Source organism: Auxenochlorella protothecoides (genome assembly GCF_000733215.1).
Source record: "Auxenochlorella protothecoides strain 0710 unplaced genomic scaffold scaffold40, whole genome shotgun sequence".
Taxonomy (NCBI): Eukaryota; Viridiplantae; Chlorophyta; class Trebouxiophyceae; order Chlorellales; family Chlorellaceae; genus Auxenochlorella; species Auxenochlorella protothecoides.
In genome coordinates, this window is record NW_011934210.1 from 26,952 (window position 1) to 44,251 (window position 17,300).

The following is a 17,300-nucleotide window of genomic DNA, read 5'->3' on the forward strand; positions in this document are numbered from 1 at the left end:
TGTCTGTACAATCGATCTGCATCAGGTGTGTCCAGGGAATTCCCAGTACAGCCGACATCCCAAGCGCCAGCACTTGCACAGCGTGCGTGGCGTGCCCTTCACAGGGCCCCATCCTGGTAAAAGTGGTGCGAGCGCTTTGGCGGGTGCGGCTGTGCGGCCTCCATGGCCTCCTGGCGTCGGGTGCGCAGCATTGCACAGAGCTGGAGGACGCGCGCCGTCTCGGCCCCTGCGGGCGCCCTGTGGCAGCAGGCCGCCAGGTAGGCCAGGGTCGCGCTGGAGAGACGCGGCGCGCGCGCCAGTCCCGGGGCGGCACTGCTTGCCAGGCGCACAGGCTTGGGCGCGAGGGCGGGCACACTGGTTGCCGGCGGCGATTCGTGGCCACCTCCTGTCGGGCCGCCCGCCTCAGCGCCATCGCTTCCCTCAGACGCCGCCGCTGGGGTCGCCTCGGCCCCATCCTGGACGCCTCTGGCGCCAGGCCCCTGCATCGTCGCCCCCCCGCCGCCCAGGTCCGCCAGGCGCCGGCTCCGGCGCCGGCTCCGCACGCTGTCCGCCCCTGGTTCCTGGCCCCGCTCCTCCCTGCCCAGCCGCCCGGCATGCCACGCGTCGCTTGCGGCCTGCCAGGCATCCAGCGCGAGGAGCGCGTCCTGCAGCCGCCCCGCACGGCAGGCGGCCATGGCGGCCGCCTCCCACGCGCGGCGGAAGGGCAGCAGCGTCGCCGCCTGGGCGACGGGCGGGTACTCCTCGGCCAGGGCCCGGAAGTAGGCCCAGCCGTCGGCCAGGTGGCCGGGGGTCTCCAGGCAGGCAAGTGCCAGGGCCGCGGCCGCGCTGGCGCCCGGCAGCTGCCTGCTTGGTGGTGACACCACGGCACTTGCATCGCGGCTGGCTGCCTCTGGGATGACATCTGGGGGGGGACGACTGGCAGCGCCGGCCCCATCCTCGCTTGCTGATGCGTCTGAACTCCCAGCCCCTGCTGCAAGTCCGCCTTGACGGCCGGTGTCATGGAGTGACTGCGCCTCGTTAATGAAATGGCCCCACACCGCCTCCGCCTCGGCCAGCTGTGGCATGGGAGGGAATGCGAGGGGGTTCCCGAGGGAATGTGGTTGACACTTCATTGACTGTACGGAGCTTCTGGTACCCCATGAAATCAACAGCCCCAGTCCTTCCTCCGTCCTGAAACAGGGAATACACGACCTACGACTCCCAGCCACCTGCACACCCCTCTGACTTCCCAAAAACCCACGCCCTCTTCTTCATCCCTCACCTGCCCCGCCCTGGCCAGCGCGACGACAAGCCTGGTGGCGACATCGCGCCCCGCGCGCCCTCCCACCCGCCGCAACTCGGCGTAGACGTCCCAGGCGTCCTGCGCGCGGCCCAGCGCGGCGCAGCCGCCGACCACGGCGGCCAGCGTCTCCGGCCCCGCCTCCACCCCCTGCGCGCGCAGCAGGCCCAGCATGCGCAGCGCACGCTCGGGCTCCCGCGCCGCCAGCGCGCGCGTCAACGCGCACAGCGCGCCCGCGTCGATCGCCGCGTGCGCGCGCAGGAGGGTCTTCGCCCAGCCCAGCGCCTCGTCCAGCCGCCCCGCCTCGGTGCAGGCCGCCACCAGCGTGCCCGCCGCGCCCGGGTCGGTGGCCAGGCCCTCGCGGCAGGCCTCTGCGTACAACGCCAGCACGGCCCCCGCGTCGCGCAGCGCGCGCGCTGCGCGCAGCGCGCCGGCGTACGCGGCGGGCGAGCGCGGGACGCCCTCCGCGCGCATGGCGCGCAGCAGGGCCAGCGCGCGGCGCAGCGCGCGCGGCGAGCCGTCCGCCTCGCACGCTCGCATGAGCGAGGCGTAGTGCCGCGCATTGGGCCGCACGCGCGCCGCGCGCATGCGGCGCCACGCGGCCGAGGCGCGGGCCAGGTCGCCGGCGCGCGCCTGGGCCGCCAGCAGGGAACCAAAGGCGGCGGCGCCCGGCGGGATGGCATGAGCAGCGACAAGGCGGTCGAAGGCCGCCGCGGCGCCTGCGCCGTCGCCCGCCGCGCCGTGCGAGCTCACCAGGATGCTCAGCGTCGCCGCGTCGGGGGTCACGCCTGATGGTGGGTGATGATATGTGGGAGGGGACTTACGAGGGGGATCAGACGCAGGCATGCCATACGACCTACCCTTCCACATCCCCTCACGTGACCCACCGACGGCAAGCATGTCCCCCTCCACCGCCCGCGCGGCCTCCGCCCGGCCGCCCATGGACAGCGCGTGTGCGGCGGCGTTGAAGGCCAGCAGCGCGGCCTCCCTGGCCTTGCCCGAGGTGGGCGCCCGGCGGAGGTACAGGCCGCGCATCAACTCGTAGGCCTCTTGCGCCAGCGCATCCAGCCCGGAGCCGGCGCCGGCGTGCGCACAGGCGGCGAAGAGGCTGGAGAAGACGTGGGGCGTCTGTAGCTCCGGCGACTGAGGGGTTGTTTGGAGGGCAAGGGTGGATTCTCAGGTTAGTTGAATCTTGCCCAAGCTCCCAGGCGCCCATCAATCCACACGCCAGCTGCCCGCACTCTTTTTAATCGGCGGGGTAGGTGCCATTGCTGTCCCCAGGAAGCAGCGCACGCACCCGCGTTCCCCCTCTTTCACTCAATCCCCCGCCTCTGCTCCCTCTGGCATGCACACACATCCCAGCACACCCACCGCCTGGATGGCGCGCCAGAGGGCCGGCACGTGCCGTGGCGCAGCGCCGGGGCGGTGACGCAGCAGGCTCAGCAGCGCGGTGACCTCATTCTCGCCTGGCCATGGCAGCGCGTCCACCAGCGCCACCGCATCGGCCACCTGGTCGTCGCGCAGCGCCGTGCGCCGCAGCGCTGCCAGGAAGGCGGAGACCATGTGGGGCGTGGGGCGCAGTCCGCCCTCCCCCGCCGCCCGCAGCAGGGCCCAGAGCTCGTCGGCGTCGCGCAGACCGGCCGCGGCAAGGGCGGTGAACAGCACGGCGTAGGTGGTCGGCGTCGGCGCCAGGCTGGCGGAGCGCAGCGCACCCAGCGTGGCGCGTACCCCCGCCAGTGAGCCCCCGGCCCCGGCCGCCTGCAGCAGGCTGTTGAAGGTGACGACGTCAGGTGCGACGTGCCAGACGCGCATGCCCTGCAGCACCTGTAGTGTGTTTGTGGCGGAGGGAAATAAGTGAGCAGTAGGCCGCTGGCTGGTGGGCTGGGTGAGTTGGGCGTCGTGTCAGCGGGGATATTGGAAGAGGGTGGATGAAAAGGTAGCCTTGGACAGCACCGCAGGGACCCAGTGAACTATCGAGCGGTGCAGGGTGACTCCCGGGTGGAATTGTGCATGGAACACCAGGATACTCCTTACCAAACCCTCTTCAAAAGGGTGAGAATGGCCAAAAACAACCCACAACCATCCCAAAAGCGTGGCATCCTCACCTCATGTGCCCTCGGCCAGTCCCTGGCTCGGGCGCAGGCGGCGATGATGGCGTTGCAGGTGTACAGTGTCGGGGTGGGAGTGGTGCAGAAGACAGCCCAGGCCTCGGCCAGGGGGGCGCCCGCCCTCCTCAGCGATGTGACGACACGGGTGACCCACTTGGGGTCGCCGGGGTCGAGCCCCGACCGGGCACGGGCCTCGAGGAGGCAGCGCAGGGCGGGGAGGGAGCCCCGGTCCCCCGCCCAGGCGGCAGCCTCGTCCCAGGCGTGGCCCGGGCAGGGGGAAAGCAGGGTCAGCGTGCCTGCTGCATCTCCATGGAGCAGGGCCTGCTGGAGCTGGTAGGGGAGGAGGGGGGGGGGCTTGCGGTAGCGAGGGGCGTCGAAGCGGTGGGGTGCAGCGCTCCCTGCAGCGCGTGGCGCAGCTCTGCTGGGCCTGTTCTGGGTGAAGCTCCTCCTGATGGCAGGGCGGGAGGGTGTCACACGGGCGAGGCTGGGTGATACACCCCTTCCGCAGGTCACACAGACGAGGTGGAGGGATGTCATGCAACCTCCAGCATCGCGCAAGTAGTTTCTTGAGACAAGAATTTACATATGCCAACGTGCTGCTGTCGTCCAGGAGGGGATATCGTGCACGTTTCAACATCGATCTGAGCCTGGGGCGCTCGCGCCCTCCGTAAGCCATGCAACGGGCTTTCGCAGGAATACGAGGCAATCAATGGCGAGCGCTGACATCGATGGCATTTCCAATCCTGATATAAATGCCGTGAAACCCACGCTCAACCGGATCGAGCCTGAACGGCTGCCATGGAGGACCCCGTCCTGGATACGAGTCCTGCCTTGCGCAAGGCCTTTGCCTGCCTCCGAGACAAGTACGGGATGTCTGAAGACAGCTCGCCCCTGGACATACTAGGCAGAGTGGCGAGTGAACTTGGAGGCAGCCTGCGACAACCGACGGGAGCTATTACTTGGGCCAGTCAGGCCATACCTCAGGTGGGTGGGAGAGGAGAGGGCCACAGCCAATTTGGAGAGGCGGCTCTCGTGGTGGAGAGGTCACCCTACGTGCGTATGCAATCTTAAAACGTAGTTCTGACCACCGCTACGTTTTGCAGGACGTATCAGATGCCTGGCCAAGTAGCTCAGGAGACTCCGACACTGAGGAGACTCCGTACTCGACCTCCTGCTCAGACTCGATGCTGCCAGCCCCTCTGGGAGCGAGTGCTGCCCATTCTTCTGATTCTGGTGCTGATTTTGTTGAGGAGTCCACAGAAGGAGATTGCTCTGATTTCCCAGACGACCACGATCGTCCTTTTGATGAAAGAGTGCAGCACAACAAGAACAGGAAAGTCTGGCGTCCCCCGCCCCCGCCCCACAACGTGACCCAGCCATTAGCGCGCGCAGATGCCAGGTCGTCCTTCGAGGTGCGCTCTGGCTTTGGTGGTTATTACGTCGGGCGACGAGCCTCCTTTCGGCGCCGACCATGAGCACCTGCCCTCCACATGTGTGCACCCTGTGACAGGGGGGTCCGCCTGGCCCGCCTGAATCCCTCCCCGTGCCCATGCCTGTCACAGGGGGACTGGCGCAGCGCCACAGACCCCAAAGACTGCGTGAAGTGGCTGGCGCACCCCTTTGACGAGGATGACGTGCATCGTGCCCTCAGTAAGCCTTACCCGGTGCACATTCAACGGCCAAATTTGCCTGACTACTACTCTGATCTGTACAGCAGCAAAGGTAGGGAGCTGGAGGGTCATGTGGGGATGGAGAGGGATGCGGCAATGAGCCCCAGGGACCTTGGGAGCCTGCTGCCCCAGGCTTGCACAGCCATGCTTGGCAGGCTGCCCCGCGACTGCCCAGGGGGCGCCATGCTGGCCATGGCGCTCAAGAGCTCCTCGCACTCCTCCCCGGACTTGACTCTGCCCTCCTTCCTCCTTTCCAGACATTCGTGCCTACCTGGCCTCTGGCCAATGCCAGTACTCCTACAACGTGGACGTGGTCCGCTACGACGGCAGCAAGCGCATGAGCTACAACATGAACGACCCTGGCCCCCGACCGGGGTCCGCGCCGGGCACGCCGGCCAAGCTGGGTCGAGTGTGGAAGCGGTTTGAGAAGGAGGGGTGCTCGGTGCGGATCCTGCACCCCCAGCAGCACTGCGATAAACTCTGGGCCCTCATGTCCCGGCTGGAGACCGCCTTTGGCTGCTGTGTGGGCTGGTGAGGGCAGATGGAGTTTGTTGTATTTAGATGAGGAGCGGGAAGGGGATCTTCCGGATGCATGTGCTGTGTCACATCGAGCACAGAAGTCCATCAGGGGAGCAGCAACACAATCGTGGAACATCAACCCCCCACCCCTTGGGACCCCTTCCCTCTACGCAGCAATGCCTACCTGACCCCTCCTGGGTCTCAGGGCTTTGCGCCCCACTACGACGACATCGACGCCTTCATTCTCCAGCTGGAGGGCCGGAAACGGTGGTCCCTCTATGTCGACCCCAACAATCTGCTGCCACTGTGAGACGGGCGGGGCCTGCATGGGTACCGTGAGTCTGCATTTCGAGAGGCAGGGGCGCCGGGGGATCTCGAGGGGGGCCTAGTGCGATGCCGCAGACCCCATTTGCCCCACCACCCTCCCCTAGCCCCACCCCCATGTGCACTTTGCCCCGCCCAACAGGCACAACCGCGCCGACTTTGACAGGGCCAGCCTCCCCGCCCCCTGCATGGAGGTGGTCCTGGGCCCCGGCGACCTGCTCATCCTGCCCCGGGGCACCATCCACGAGGGGCGCAGCCTGCCCGACACCCACTCCCTGCACATCACCCTCAGCGCCAACCAGGGCTGCAGCTGGGCGGCCCTGCTGCAGGCGGCGCTGCCGGGCGCGCTGCAGGAGGCGGCGCAGCGCACCCTCGCCCTGCGCCGACCCATGGGTCCGGACTTCCGCCGCCTCGGCTGCCACACCGCCTTGGGATGGTATGCCTCCGCCTCGTACTCCCACCGCGCCGCATCCCACATCCAGGGTGCGGGGCCAGGGTGGGTGGCGTGCCGGGGCGCCGTGCCAGCTCGACCACCCGCGTGGACTGGGCCCTGCCCTCTGTCCTGCCCCCCCCCCGCCACTCCATCTGTCTGTCGTCCCCGACCCGGAACCCCCCGTGGCGGGGTCGACAGGCAGGACTGCAGCCCCACCTCACGGCGTGCGCGCCGCCCCCCCTTGTCCCTGCCGGTTGCAGGGGAGTGGGAGCTGCCCGGCCTCCTGGAGCGCCGCCTGCGCAGGATGTTCAAGCACTTCACCGACGCGCTGTGGGCCCACATCCACATTGCGGCCGAGGAGCAGTGGGAGGGGTTCATGGCGGAGCGGCTCCCGCAGTACCCGCCACTCCCCAGACCCGGTTCGTGGTGGCTGGGCCGGGGTTCGGACAGGCCGTGCTTTGGGCAGGCCGGAGCATGCTGCCATCCTCCTGCGCTGCTGCGTCGAGGAGGGAGGCCTGTTGCCCCTGTTGCCGACTGTGCAAGGAGTGGCGGCGGTGTTGCAGGGGCCATGCTCCGCACCCTGGCAACAGCACCGCACCCAACCGAGTGCCGCACGCTCACCCTCCCGGCCCTCGGGGCGGGGAATCCTTGTTTCGCGAGCCGTGCGCAGCGTCGGCGAACGCTCTCCATAATACTCCCCCATCCACCCCCACCCCCCCAACGCACACGAACACACGCACAGGGTCGGTGCCTCACACAAAGCTGCACCCTGGCTCCAGGCTGTCCCCCGTCGCCCAGCCAGGGGCCCTGCGCTTCACCCGCCCCGAACCCGGGGTCATCAGGGTCGTGCACGGCCTGTTCAACGACCGCGCCACGCATGCGCGGGGCGAGGCCGCCCAGGAGGGCGCCGGCACCGCCGGCACCGCCCTGGACTTTGAGCTGCGGCAGGCCGGCGTGCTGGCCAAGGCGCTGCTGCGCAAAGACCCGGAGGCACACAGCGTGGCCGAGATCCAAGCCATGTGCAAGGGGCACACCGAGGGAGGGGAGGTGCTGCAGGTGCTGCAGGCCCTCGTGGCCGCGGGCCTGCTGCGGGTGCTGGACCCCGGCGCGCAGTCGCCGAAGCCCGGGCGGCAGAAGCGGGCGAGGCGGGCGGACGAGGGCGCCGCGGGCGGCCGGCGGCACGGCACGGGGCGGGCGGGTGCCTGATGCGAAAGCCGGCGCAGACCTGTGACACGGGCATGCAGCGCCCTGCGCGTGCTGATCGCCTCGCGCTGAGCTTTACGCATGCAGCTCCCTGTGGCAGACAACATCCAGGTTACATCGACACAATATCAGGTCAGCAGCACACTCAGCAGGCTAACCGCTGCTTTCTCAAGACCAGGGGCCGGCAGAAACATGCACATGCGATCCTCTGCAGTGCACGGCCTCCCCTCTGCAAATGGTACAGCAGGTCTCCCCTTCTTCCTCCAGTCGCCCCCAAACGTTGCTATTCTCAGGCCTGCACGTGCCAGACGAGCACGTCCCCGCCCACGTCGGCCGAGGCCAGGCACGACTCGTCAAAGGCCCAGGCGGCCGCCGCCACCGCCGCCGCGTGGCCCCGCAGCATGCACGCCGGCTCCCCTACGCCACGCGCCTGCTTCGTCGCCCCGCCCGCCTCCAGCACGTGCACGTGCACGGTGGCGTCGGCGCGGCCCAGCGCACACAGCGTGCCGCGCCCGGCCCGAAAGCCGCCGCCGCCCAGCGCGGCACGCGGCGCGTAGGGCCCGCGCGGCAGGCGGAAGCGCTGGGCCGCGCCCAGCGCGTGCCCGCGCTCGGGCAGGGGGTGCAGGCTGAGCTGGCCGTCCTCGGTGCCCAGGGCCAGCGCCGCGCCGCCCCCCGCCGCGGCGCAGGCGGGGAGCAGGTCCAGGGTCACGGGGGCGGCCGCCCGCCCGGCGCGCGCGGTGGCTCGTGCCACGCGCGCCAGCTCGGCATGCAGGCCCAGGCGCAGCGCGCCCGTGCTGCCTGGCAGCAGCGTGCTCAGCGCGCTCAGCGTGCCATCGCTGGCCGCGACGTGCACGACGTCGGTGGCGACCTCCAGCCGCGCGGCGGCGGCGCCCGGCGCCGCCGGCGGCGCGCGCGCCGTGCACTGCCCCGTGCTCGCGTTCAGCACCAGGACCTCCCCCGCCCCCGTGCCCACCAGCACCAGGTTCTGGTTGACGGGGTGGAGGCGGAGGGACAGCAGGGGCGCGTCCCCCGCGACCCCGGGCGGGAACCGGCGCAGCAGCGCTCCCGTGCCGGCCTCCCACAGGCAGGCCGACCCGTCGGCGGAGCAGGAGGCCAGCAGGCCGTTGTCCCCGCTCCAGTCCAGGTCGGTGACGGGGGCGGCGTGCCCGCCACGCAGCGCCAGCAGCACGCGCGGCGAGGCGCCCAGGGCCGCCACGAACACCGCGCCGGCGTCGTCGCCCCAGGCCAGCAGGTCGCGCGTCAGGCGGCCGAAGCGCAGCTGGGACACCGGACTGCGCGCCGCGCTGAAAGCGTGGTGGAAGTCGATGCGCGGGGTGGGGAGGGGGGTGGTGGTTGGGGAGGATGGGGCGGGCCGGGGGCTGCTGGGGTCCTCCTGCGGGGGAGGGGGGGGGGGATACAGTAGGAACTGGGCGCCCCATGCAGCAGGCAGAAACAAGCTGGAGGCCCGCGTATGAGAAGCAACCCAAATAGCATCGCCCATCTACTCACCTGTTGGGCTGTCCACTCCCCCGTGGAGTGGGCGCGCAGAACCTCCTCGGCGCCCACCTCGGGGAACCCCGCCCCCTTGACATGCTGGATGTAGGCGCGGTACCCCTTATACGTGCCCGCATTCTGCTGCCAGAGCTGCATGCTTGGCAGTGGTGGGAAGGCCAGAGGTGGAGAGGATGGTATCGGAGCAGGGAGGGCATGTCCACTCGGTATCCCAGGCTGTGGGGATGGCCTGTGCACATGGGGCTCTTGTCGGAAGACACCAGGCACATACGCGAAAGCCCGGGTGAACCCGGGCGACAGATCAGCATGGGAATGCTATCAACACCAGATCTATGCCATGAGCGTCGCTCTCACCAGGCGCTTCACGCGGGCATCCTCGGGGAGTCGGTTCCATAAGTAGGCCTGGAGGCCCACGTTGGGCATGGAACCCCCGCTCCCGCAGATCTACTCCACCGTCACATCCCACGAGCTCCTCCTGTTTTTAGAGTTTCTCACTCGGTCTGTACAATGCTGGTTGATTGACGCCCAAGTGAGGGGCCGCCTGATCAGTACCTTGTTCCGCTAGTATCACGAGGACGCCATCGGTTTCGATCGTGTCCGATTTTTGAATCTCGTCGCATTCCTCAGAAGTATTCCACCTGTCCACTTCCTGGACCCCACACAAGTCATGGCACCCATAGCTCGCCGTCGCATTTCATGGTGGAGCCGCAGACCTTACAACAGCAAGTCACAGAACAAAGGCATGGTGTCGCCCTCGCCGGCCGACTTGTCTGGCTGCTCACTCCTCGGCAGCAGCTGCTGGAGCTGCACCCGACACCAACATGGCCTGCACCCGGGCCTCCAGCTCCGTTTTTTTCCCCTTGAGCCCCGCCTGCCGCGCCTTCAGGAAGGCCTTCAGCTCCAGCACCGTCAGTTTGCTGAGCTGGCCGGCGGAGTGCAGAGCGGCCGCCTTGACCATGAGCGCTCCGACGTCCACGTCGGCCGCCCTGGCCCGCGGCCTCGCTATGGCCTTGGGTCCGGCAGGCGGCGCTGCAGGCATGGTTTCCAGCGCGACGGCCGCTGCGCCTGGCGCATCGTTGCACGCAGAGGGCTCCGTTGGTGTGGCGTCCTGGCCTGTGCCCGGCCCACCGCTCTCCTTTGTTGGACCTGGTGTGGTAGCGGCCATGCCTGCCGCCTCAGACGGTCCTACAGGAATGGCACGCCGGGGCTGCACCAACCGCGGCCGCTTGGGCTGCTGCAGGGCAAGCACGCACGACTCGACCTTCCTCTTGGGCACCGCTCCCCTGCGCTTTGGGGCTTGTGGCGTGGGGGCGTTCAGCAGCCTGGCCGACACCTTATAGCCTGCACCCCTCGCCGCTGCCGCCTCGCATTCCTCCTGAGCGGCCTGCTGTGTCACACGGACCAGATACTGCTTGAGCCACTCCCCTGCAGGTTCCGGGGCGGAGTGGGACGGGAAGCTTGTATGCAGGGACCACAACATGTGTGTTACGAGCTTGCACACCCAGCAGTGCTGTGCCAGGCATTCTCCCGCGGCATCCACCCTAGCAGCCCACCCATCTCAAGCTCGCACCTGCTCTGCTGTGCTGCTCCCGCGTCTTCCTCCGGTGACGACAAGGCCCTTGCTCGTCGTGCGAGCCAGGCTGCCCAGCACCGGCCTCTACGGCAGGGCCCAACACCAGGCCCAGGTGGCGGGAGGCGCTGCCAGGCACCGGTCCCCCCACCCCCAGCCCCGAGGTGAAGGGGCTGCTGTTCCCAGCCCCCTTGACAGGGGAAGCATCTGACGACCGCCAGGTGTGGACCGCCCCGCACGCCATGCGCGCAGCTGGGAGCAACGGGTTCGGTTGCCCATCCAAGTCCCCTGTACGGACAGAGGAGGGCTTACGATTGTGTGCGAGAGCGTTCCCAATAGGTGTGGAAAGCAGCGTGGACCGAGATGCAAGGCCAACACCGGCTCCTATGAGGGAAGAAAGACAAGAGATGCCACAAAACCCGCTGCCACGCACCGACGAGGCGGCCAGCCAGGGCCATGAGAGCAGCAGGCGACATGCTTTCAGCTTCGAGACCAGAAGAAGACAAGATGCAGGACGGAGGGTATGGTGCCACATCGCCGTCAGGGTCCTCCTCGAATCGCACACCCACAGTGTGCCCCGGGAGAGGGAGGGCATAGCCCGCCCCAGCGCGCCACTCCTCCTGCAGCCTGGTCGCCAGCTCTGTGCTGCAAGGCTGGATGCCACTCACTATGCCAGGCCTGTGCAGGGTTCATGGACCAGGGTGGCGTGAGGGTGGCGGCGGTGAGCAGATTCAGCCCGGCGATGTGCATTCTCCCCGCCCAGCGCCGGAATCCTGCCTCCTCACCGGCAGAAGGGAAGGACGCTGCAGAGGGATCCAGTCACCCGCTCCGACAGCGCAGCCAGCGCCGCTGGATCGTCGCTCGGGAGGGCGTGCCAGCGGGTGTACCGGACGCTGTCTGCAGAGCGGCGGGGGTGTCACTCGGGGCGTGGTGCCTGGGACCGTTGCACAAATGTAGACCCACTGCGACAAAGCTTGGCCCGCTCTGCCCTGTCATGCCAGTACTCCTATTCTCGGTCCACCCACTCTGGGACCATTCTCATCCCACCTGTGCGCAGGAAAACCCGCAGCGCGGTCGGTGACACGCAGTCAACCGCTTCGACTCCCAGCCTGAGGCACTGCCCGAGGCGTTCTCCTGTCGCTGCCTCCAGGAGGCAGGCGCTGAGCAGGTGTTCCTGCGCCACGCGCCACCACCCAGCGCGCTCCAGCGCGCTCTCCGCCACCCACCGCGCGACGGTGGCCGCCTGCGCGCCAGCAAGGGCGCCCACCTGCACGTGGGCGCGCACATCCCTCGACATGGCGATGCCCAGGCCTGCCTGCTGGGCCAGCAGGAGCTTGTAGATGGCGCCGACGTGGGCCTGCATTGGTATCAGTAGGTTGTCGGGGTGGGGCATGGCAATGGATGTACCAGTGGGAACATCTACTATGAAGGGCAGGGGGAGGAGTTCCCCCTCCCCTTCCAGCCTCGCCTTGGAGCAGACCAGCTCCAGATTCCAGGCATCTGCAATGCGAGCCAGAAAGGGAACAGCGGTCGAGCTCAGAGCCTTGATGGCTGTAAGGGCTCCTCTAGCCCGAGCATCCTTCTCGGCATCGGTCATGCAGGATGAGCCCGGCGCCAGCGGGACATGGACTCGGAAGATGGACGAGATGGGGAGGCCTGGCAGCTCCAACAGCAGTGCTAGGCCTGTCGCCATGGCACCGCATGTTTGGAGATGTAATGATGAGTTTCACTCTAGACGAACGTCCTCATGGGTTCCGAAGCGAGATTTGGTGCACATCAACTCCGGAAATCTTCCGTTGTTAACTGTCCCTGATGCACTTTGCTCGCTTCGGCCGTGGAGATGTTCAGATTCGCAGTCTCCAACGATTACCAGGTGCAAGGAAATTGAATGGGTCTGATTTTTTATCAAATGCCAAGAAAATACACAACTCTCTCCATCATTGTCACCCAGCCTCTCACTGGGAAGGAATGTGCAAGTGAATGAGTTTAACACATCCGCCGCTTTGCAGCCCATCCATTCGTCATTGTATTGGGAGACTGAGCAGGAAGTCAGATACCACCTCCACAACTTCGTTTTCCAGTCCCTTGAGGCAGTGGTCGCCATCCAGGACCTTGAGCTGCGCTGAGCTTCCAGCTGCGGCAACCAGCCGGCGGCCCAGACCCTCAACGTCGCAACCAGCCGGGTAGCATTCGTCCTGAGCGCCCAGGAGGAAGAGCGATGGCACCGAGGCAGCGCCCTTCAAGAGCTCCTGGGAGGGTGATGTGTAAGGGGAGGAGGATTCGAGGTGCACAGTGACTATCAAACGAATTGTCCAGCGGATCAGCCTCCCGAAGCCTCGTGGACATAGTGACCCTAAGTTGGAATGGATGCCGTGCAGGGAGGCCACCTTCAAGACACTGCTCACCATCCTCAACCAACATGCCCCTCACCCGAAGCTGTGCGTCGCTCAGATCCGAGCTGAACATGTCGTCGTCGCCACCCCCGCACGCCAGCGCCACAAAGCGCCGGGCGGTGATGGGGGTCCCGCCCAGCGCATCAGCCCTGCCCAGCAGGTCCTCGCCCCGCCCCTCCTCCACCATGCGCTGTGCACGCTGGGCCAGGGCGGCGGTGCTTTGCTGCTTGCCCAGGAACTCGCGGTCGCTGACGGGGGCCTGGAGGACCAGGCCCATCAGGGGCGGCGCGCCGTCCTTTCCACCGGCATACAGGCTCGCGTAGCGCACGGCGTCCTGGCACCCCGTGGAGTGACCCAGGATGGCGACGCCCTGCGCAGGGGATCACGTTTTCCGGCAGATCAAAGAAAGCAGGGAGACAATTCAATCATGATCGACATGGTCTGAGGCGGGCAGCGCTGTGCATTGGCAAGCAGGGGGACCAGCGCTCTGACGAACCTGACGCGGCATTCAAAACCCTCGACAGACCGCCCACCTCGGCCCCGTGCTCCCTCCCCAGGGCTGCAGCCAGCAGATGGAGCTCCGCTGCATCCTGGTCGAGGCTCGCCAGGCCCCACCCCGACAGCGAGGAGGAGAGGAGGGGCTGCACGCATGCCCACCCCGCTGCATTCAGCCTCCGGGCCAGGGGCGTACAGTATGCAGTGAAGAGCATGCCGTCCGACAAGCCTCCCACCAGGATGGCATGCCGCCGGCCGGAGCCTGGGGTGGCAGGGGGAGGGGGAGGTGAGGGCATCAGTGCCTGCACCATCATGGCACGCAGTATATGCCACAGGCAATGGATTTGCTCTGCATACCAGAGATGAAGGCCGTGTGTGCTACCTCTGGTCCATACCGAAAGAGCTTGCCCTGCATCGGTGTTGAAGAGAGACAATGGAATGCAGGTGAAGGGGTGTGTGCATCATGGGGTCAAGCCCTCTGAGTAAAGCCTCCCCAGCTCACCGACAACGACATGCCCAGCTGTGAGGGAGATATCAAGTGGGTGTTCGTGTAGCTTCAATCTACCCAGCATTCACTCCAGTTGGCCGTGTCGAGGCGCTACACGACGCGAACCTACACTGATCGATGTGAAAAGGAGAGAGGTTGGCGCGCCGGCGCGTTCCTCGCGGCGCTCAATTCGAGTACCAGTGCATGTGCGAACAAGCACGGCAAGGGACATTGTCCGCACATGATAAGCATATCCAACGAGGTTTACCTATTAAAACGAGTGTCCCAGGAAGTCTCAACTGCTGTCGCGAGTATCTTCCACGCAACCTCTTACTCCGACAGGCATGGCCGCAGCGAAGAAGGCCAAAGTCTCACATGACGCTACCCTGGCACCCCTTTCCAAGCAACAAAAGGTTTTGAAGCCTCAGTTAGACACAGAGACCGGATGGGAGGAGCTAGAGACGGGCCCAAGCCCAGATGAATTGGTGGCAGGTGGGTGGGTTGTTCCCTGGTTGTCGTCTTGCAGGGATGCGCCGCCGTGACCTCGCTTTCCAGAGCTGGAGCCCTGCTTACTGCATGCTCAAACTCCCCAACAGGCGAGGAGGAGACTGCAAAGGTAAAGCTGAGCAAGCACCAGAAGCTGCAGCGGCGTAAAGCAGAGGAGACGGCGATTCGTGAGGCAGAGCTGAGGCGATTGCAGGTACGAGAAGGTGCAGTGCAGGCGTGCATGCCCTGCCGTGGAAGCTCATGCAAAGTTTCTTGACATGCCTGAATCGGCTCAGTACCAGGTCCACCCTCCCCGTCGGCACTTCAGGGAGATGCAGCGCCCACCAGTGCGGCCGAGTACGAGGCGCTCCTCCTTTCCTCAGCAGACAGCTCCTTTGTGTGGATCAAGTACATGGCCTTCCTCATCTCCCTGGGTGACATCGAGCAGGCTCGAGCCGTCGCCCAGCGGGCCTTCAGCGCTATAAACTACAGGTGGGCTGGTGGCCCTGCCCGGTCACCTGGGTGCGGCCTGGGACCCATGGAGCCTGTGCTGCTGGACGCATGCCCAGCTTCTCTCCAGCTCCCATCATGATCTCCCACACCCCGTTCCAGGGAGGACGCCGAGAAGTTCAATGTGTGGGTGGCGCTGCTGAACCTGGAAAACACGTACGGCGATGAGACCACCACGCTGAGCACGCTGGGGCGCGCGCTGCAGCACACAGACGCCCGCCGGATGTACCTGGCGGCCACAGACATCTTTCAGCGCAGCGAGAGGACCAGTCTGCTGGAGCAGTGCTGCAAGGCCATGTCCCGGAAGTTCAGTGCCTCCACAGAGGTCAGGGAATGTTTTTGTGAGGGGTGAATAGGTCGTGGGGAAGGCATCCCGAAACCAAGCACGAGGGGGCAGCATCATATCGCAGCATGCGCCCCAACATCACAAGGCAAAGCCTGTACCGCTCACCTCCAAGTGACTCACTCCCCATCACCTTCCCTCCAAATCACCGCATTCCCTACAGATCTGGCTCAGGATTGTCAGGCTGAGGCTGGACCAAGGAGACGAGGAGGCTGCAAGTGCCACTCTGGCGCGATCGCTGCAGTCCCTGCCCAAGTCGGAGCATGTGCACATGATCTCCCACACCGCCCTCCTCGAGTTCAAGCATGGGGACGCAGGTTGGTAGATTTGGGGGGGGTGGGGAGGGGGAGGCTTTTGCACCAAGCGATCAGCAGCGTGGGTGCTTCAACTTCCAGTACCTGCCAAGGTGGACACATAGCCTTCGGTTTCCATTTGTCAACACATCAGAGAGGGGAAGGAGCATCTTTGAGGGCATCCTCCGGAACTACCCCAAGCGATTAGACCTGTGGAGCGTGTACATTGACCAAGAGATCAAGACCGGGGATGAGGCTCGAATCAGGCAAGCCGGGAGTGGAGATTGGCTGGTTTGGAGAGGGGCTGCTGGGTGCAGGGCTGCTTGAGGCCATTGTGGGGTGCTCGCCTGTATTTCTGCCCCTACTATGTGCGACAAGGGGTCCCACTCTCAAATTATCGTGCGTCCCTGCTGACTTATCATCTCCCCATTAGTCATGAGAAAGCATTTCATGCAAGAAGTCCTCCCCCCCTGTTTCATGATCTGCAGGGCGCTGTTTGAGAGGGCCACCCACCTCCACCTCCCAGCCAAGAAGATGAAGTTCCTTTTCAAGCGGTGGCTGGACTTTGAGAAGGCGCAGGGCAATGCGGAGGGGGTGGAGCATGTGAAGAAGAGTGCCATGGCCTTTGTGGAGTCTGTTGGACAATCATGAGGTGCCATGTTACAACAACCAGCCTCATTCGTGGTCCTGCAGTGCTGTTTGTTGTGAGGTTGTGATTCATACAAGAATGAAGCAGGGTGCGGGGCAGCAACAGTGCTCCATGACTTCAGTTTGTCGACAACCTGAACCGACTGCAGCGAGGTGTGACGGTTTCTGTACATCTCGTTGCCTCGCTGGACGTGTGCGGGCTGCCGGCACCTGGAGCAGGAGCATTCCTGTGAGCTCCTCCCCCCCAATATCGAGCTCAAAGAGAGAATGAGCCGTCAAATGGCAATATCAAAAGATGGCCTCTGCCAAGCAGCAGCAGCACAGGGCAGCCAGGCTGCAGGCAAGGGGGACAGGGTACATGTGAAGCAATGTGACGAGGTGCATCAGACTATGCTCAACCAACCTCATTCGTGGTCCTGCAGTGCTGTTTGTTGTGAGGTTGTGATTCATACAAGAATGAAGCAGGGTGCGGGGCAGCAACAGTGCTCCATGACTTCAGTTTGTCGACAACCTGAACCGACTGCAGCGAGGTGTGACGGTTTCTGTACATCTCGTTGCCTCGCTGGACGTGTGCGGGCTGCCGGCACCTGGAGCAGGAGCATTCCTGTGAGCTCCTCCCCCCCAATATCGAGCTCAAAGAGAGAATGAGCCGTCAAATGGCAATATCAAAAGATGGCCTCTGCCAAGCAGCAGCAGCACAGGGCAGCCAGGCTGCAGGCAAGGGGGACAGGGGTACATGTGAAGCACTGTGACGAGGTGCATTAGACTATGCTCGGCACATGCGGGTTGGGTCGAGGGTTCCTCAGCCACTCAGACCCAGGATTGAAACTGCCTGGGCAGGGAAGGTGGCTCAACGTTCCTGCACAGGATCACAGCCCACGACTCACCAAGCAGCGCAGCAGCCATCCATGGCAGGCGAGGAGTTGGCATTGTTCACGTAAACTGGCTGGGGCGGACCGTAGTTGGGAGGCGGTTGCGAGCCGGGGTAGCCGGGGGGGGGGGGTCCCCCAACCCCGGTTGGGGAGGG

General features: G+C 65.7%; 6 protein-coding genes across 6 annotated transcripts; 2 read left to right on the forward strand and 4 right to left on the reverse strand.

The window, feature by feature from the left end:
- Positions 1-98: 98 nt before the first annotated feature.
- Positions 99-4,024, reverse strand: F751_3733 (Pentatricopeptide repeat-containing protein; the record flags this gene model as incomplete). Its single annotated transcript, XM_011399307.1, has 8 exons — positions 99-1,055; positions 1,262-1,429; positions 1,601-1,650; positions 2,033-2,067; positions 2,226-2,422; positions 2,651-3,103; positions 3,385-3,717; positions 3,971-4,024. 8 exons carry the CDS (start codon positions 4,022-4,024, stop codon positions 99-101), a joined length of 2,247 nt encoding a protein of 748 aa, XP_011397609.1.
- A 161-nt stretch (positions 4,025-4,185) lies between these two features.
- On the forward strand, positions 4,186-7,608 carry F751_3734 (Bifunctional lysine-specific demethylase and histidyl-hydroxylase NO66; the record flags this gene model as incomplete). Its single annotated transcript, XM_011399308.1, has 9 exons — positions 4,186-4,250; positions 4,700-4,799; positions 4,950-5,109; positions 5,315-5,588; positions 5,751-5,882; positions 6,043-6,383; positions 6,594-6,752; positions 7,076-7,445; positions 7,557-7,608. 9 exons carry the CDS (start codon positions 4,186-4,188, stop codon positions 7,606-7,608), a joined length of 1,653 nt encoding a protein of 550 aa, XP_011397610.1.
- Positions 7,609-7,825: 217 nt separating this feature from the next.
- On the reverse strand, positions 7,826-9,471 carry F751_3735 (WD repeat-containing protein 13; the record flags this gene model as incomplete). Its single annotated transcript, XM_011399309.1, has 4 exons — positions 7,826-8,176; positions 8,288-8,929; positions 9,046-9,180; positions 9,403-9,471. The coding sequence occupies 4 exons, from the start codon at positions 9,469-9,471 to the stop codon at positions 7,826-7,828; spliced, it is 1,197 nt and encodes a 398-aa protein (XP_011397611.1).
- A 355-nt stretch (positions 9,472-9,826) lies between these two features.
- F751_3736 (hypothetical protein) lies at positions 9,827-12,311 on the reverse strand (the record flags this gene model as incomplete). The annotated part of the gene is made up of 5 exons (XM_011399310.1): positions 9,827-10,113; positions 11,184-11,296; positions 11,404-11,515; positions 11,666-11,975; positions 12,099-12,311. 5 exons carry the CDS (start codon positions 12,309-12,311, stop codon positions 9,827-9,829), a joined length of 1,035 nt encoding a protein of 344 aa, XP_011397612.1.
- A 328-nt stretch (positions 12,312-12,639) lies between these two features.
- F751_3737 (UPF0613 protein PB24D3.06c) lies at positions 12,640-13,921 on the reverse strand (the record flags this gene model as incomplete). Its single annotated transcript, XM_011399311.1, has 4 exons — positions 12,640-12,867; positions 13,049-13,381; positions 13,545-13,768; positions 13,864-13,921. The coding sequence occupies 4 exons, from the start codon at positions 13,919-13,921 to the stop codon at positions 12,640-12,642; spliced, it is 843 nt and encodes a 280-aa protein (XP_011397613.1).
- Positions 13,922-14,337: 416 nt separating this feature from the next.
- F751_3738 (RRP5-like protein) lies at positions 14,338-16,276 on the forward strand (the record flags this gene model as incomplete). Its single annotated transcript, XM_011399312.1, has 7 exons — positions 14,338-14,485; positions 14,590-14,693; positions 14,808-14,971; positions 15,092-15,314; positions 15,496-15,649; positions 15,780-15,846; positions 16,114-16,276. The coding sequence occupies 7 exons, from the start codon at positions 14,338-14,340 to the stop codon at positions 16,274-16,276; spliced, it is 1,023 nt and encodes a 340-aa protein (XP_011397614.1).
- Between the last annotated feature and the right edge of the window lie 1,024 nt (positions 16,277-17,300).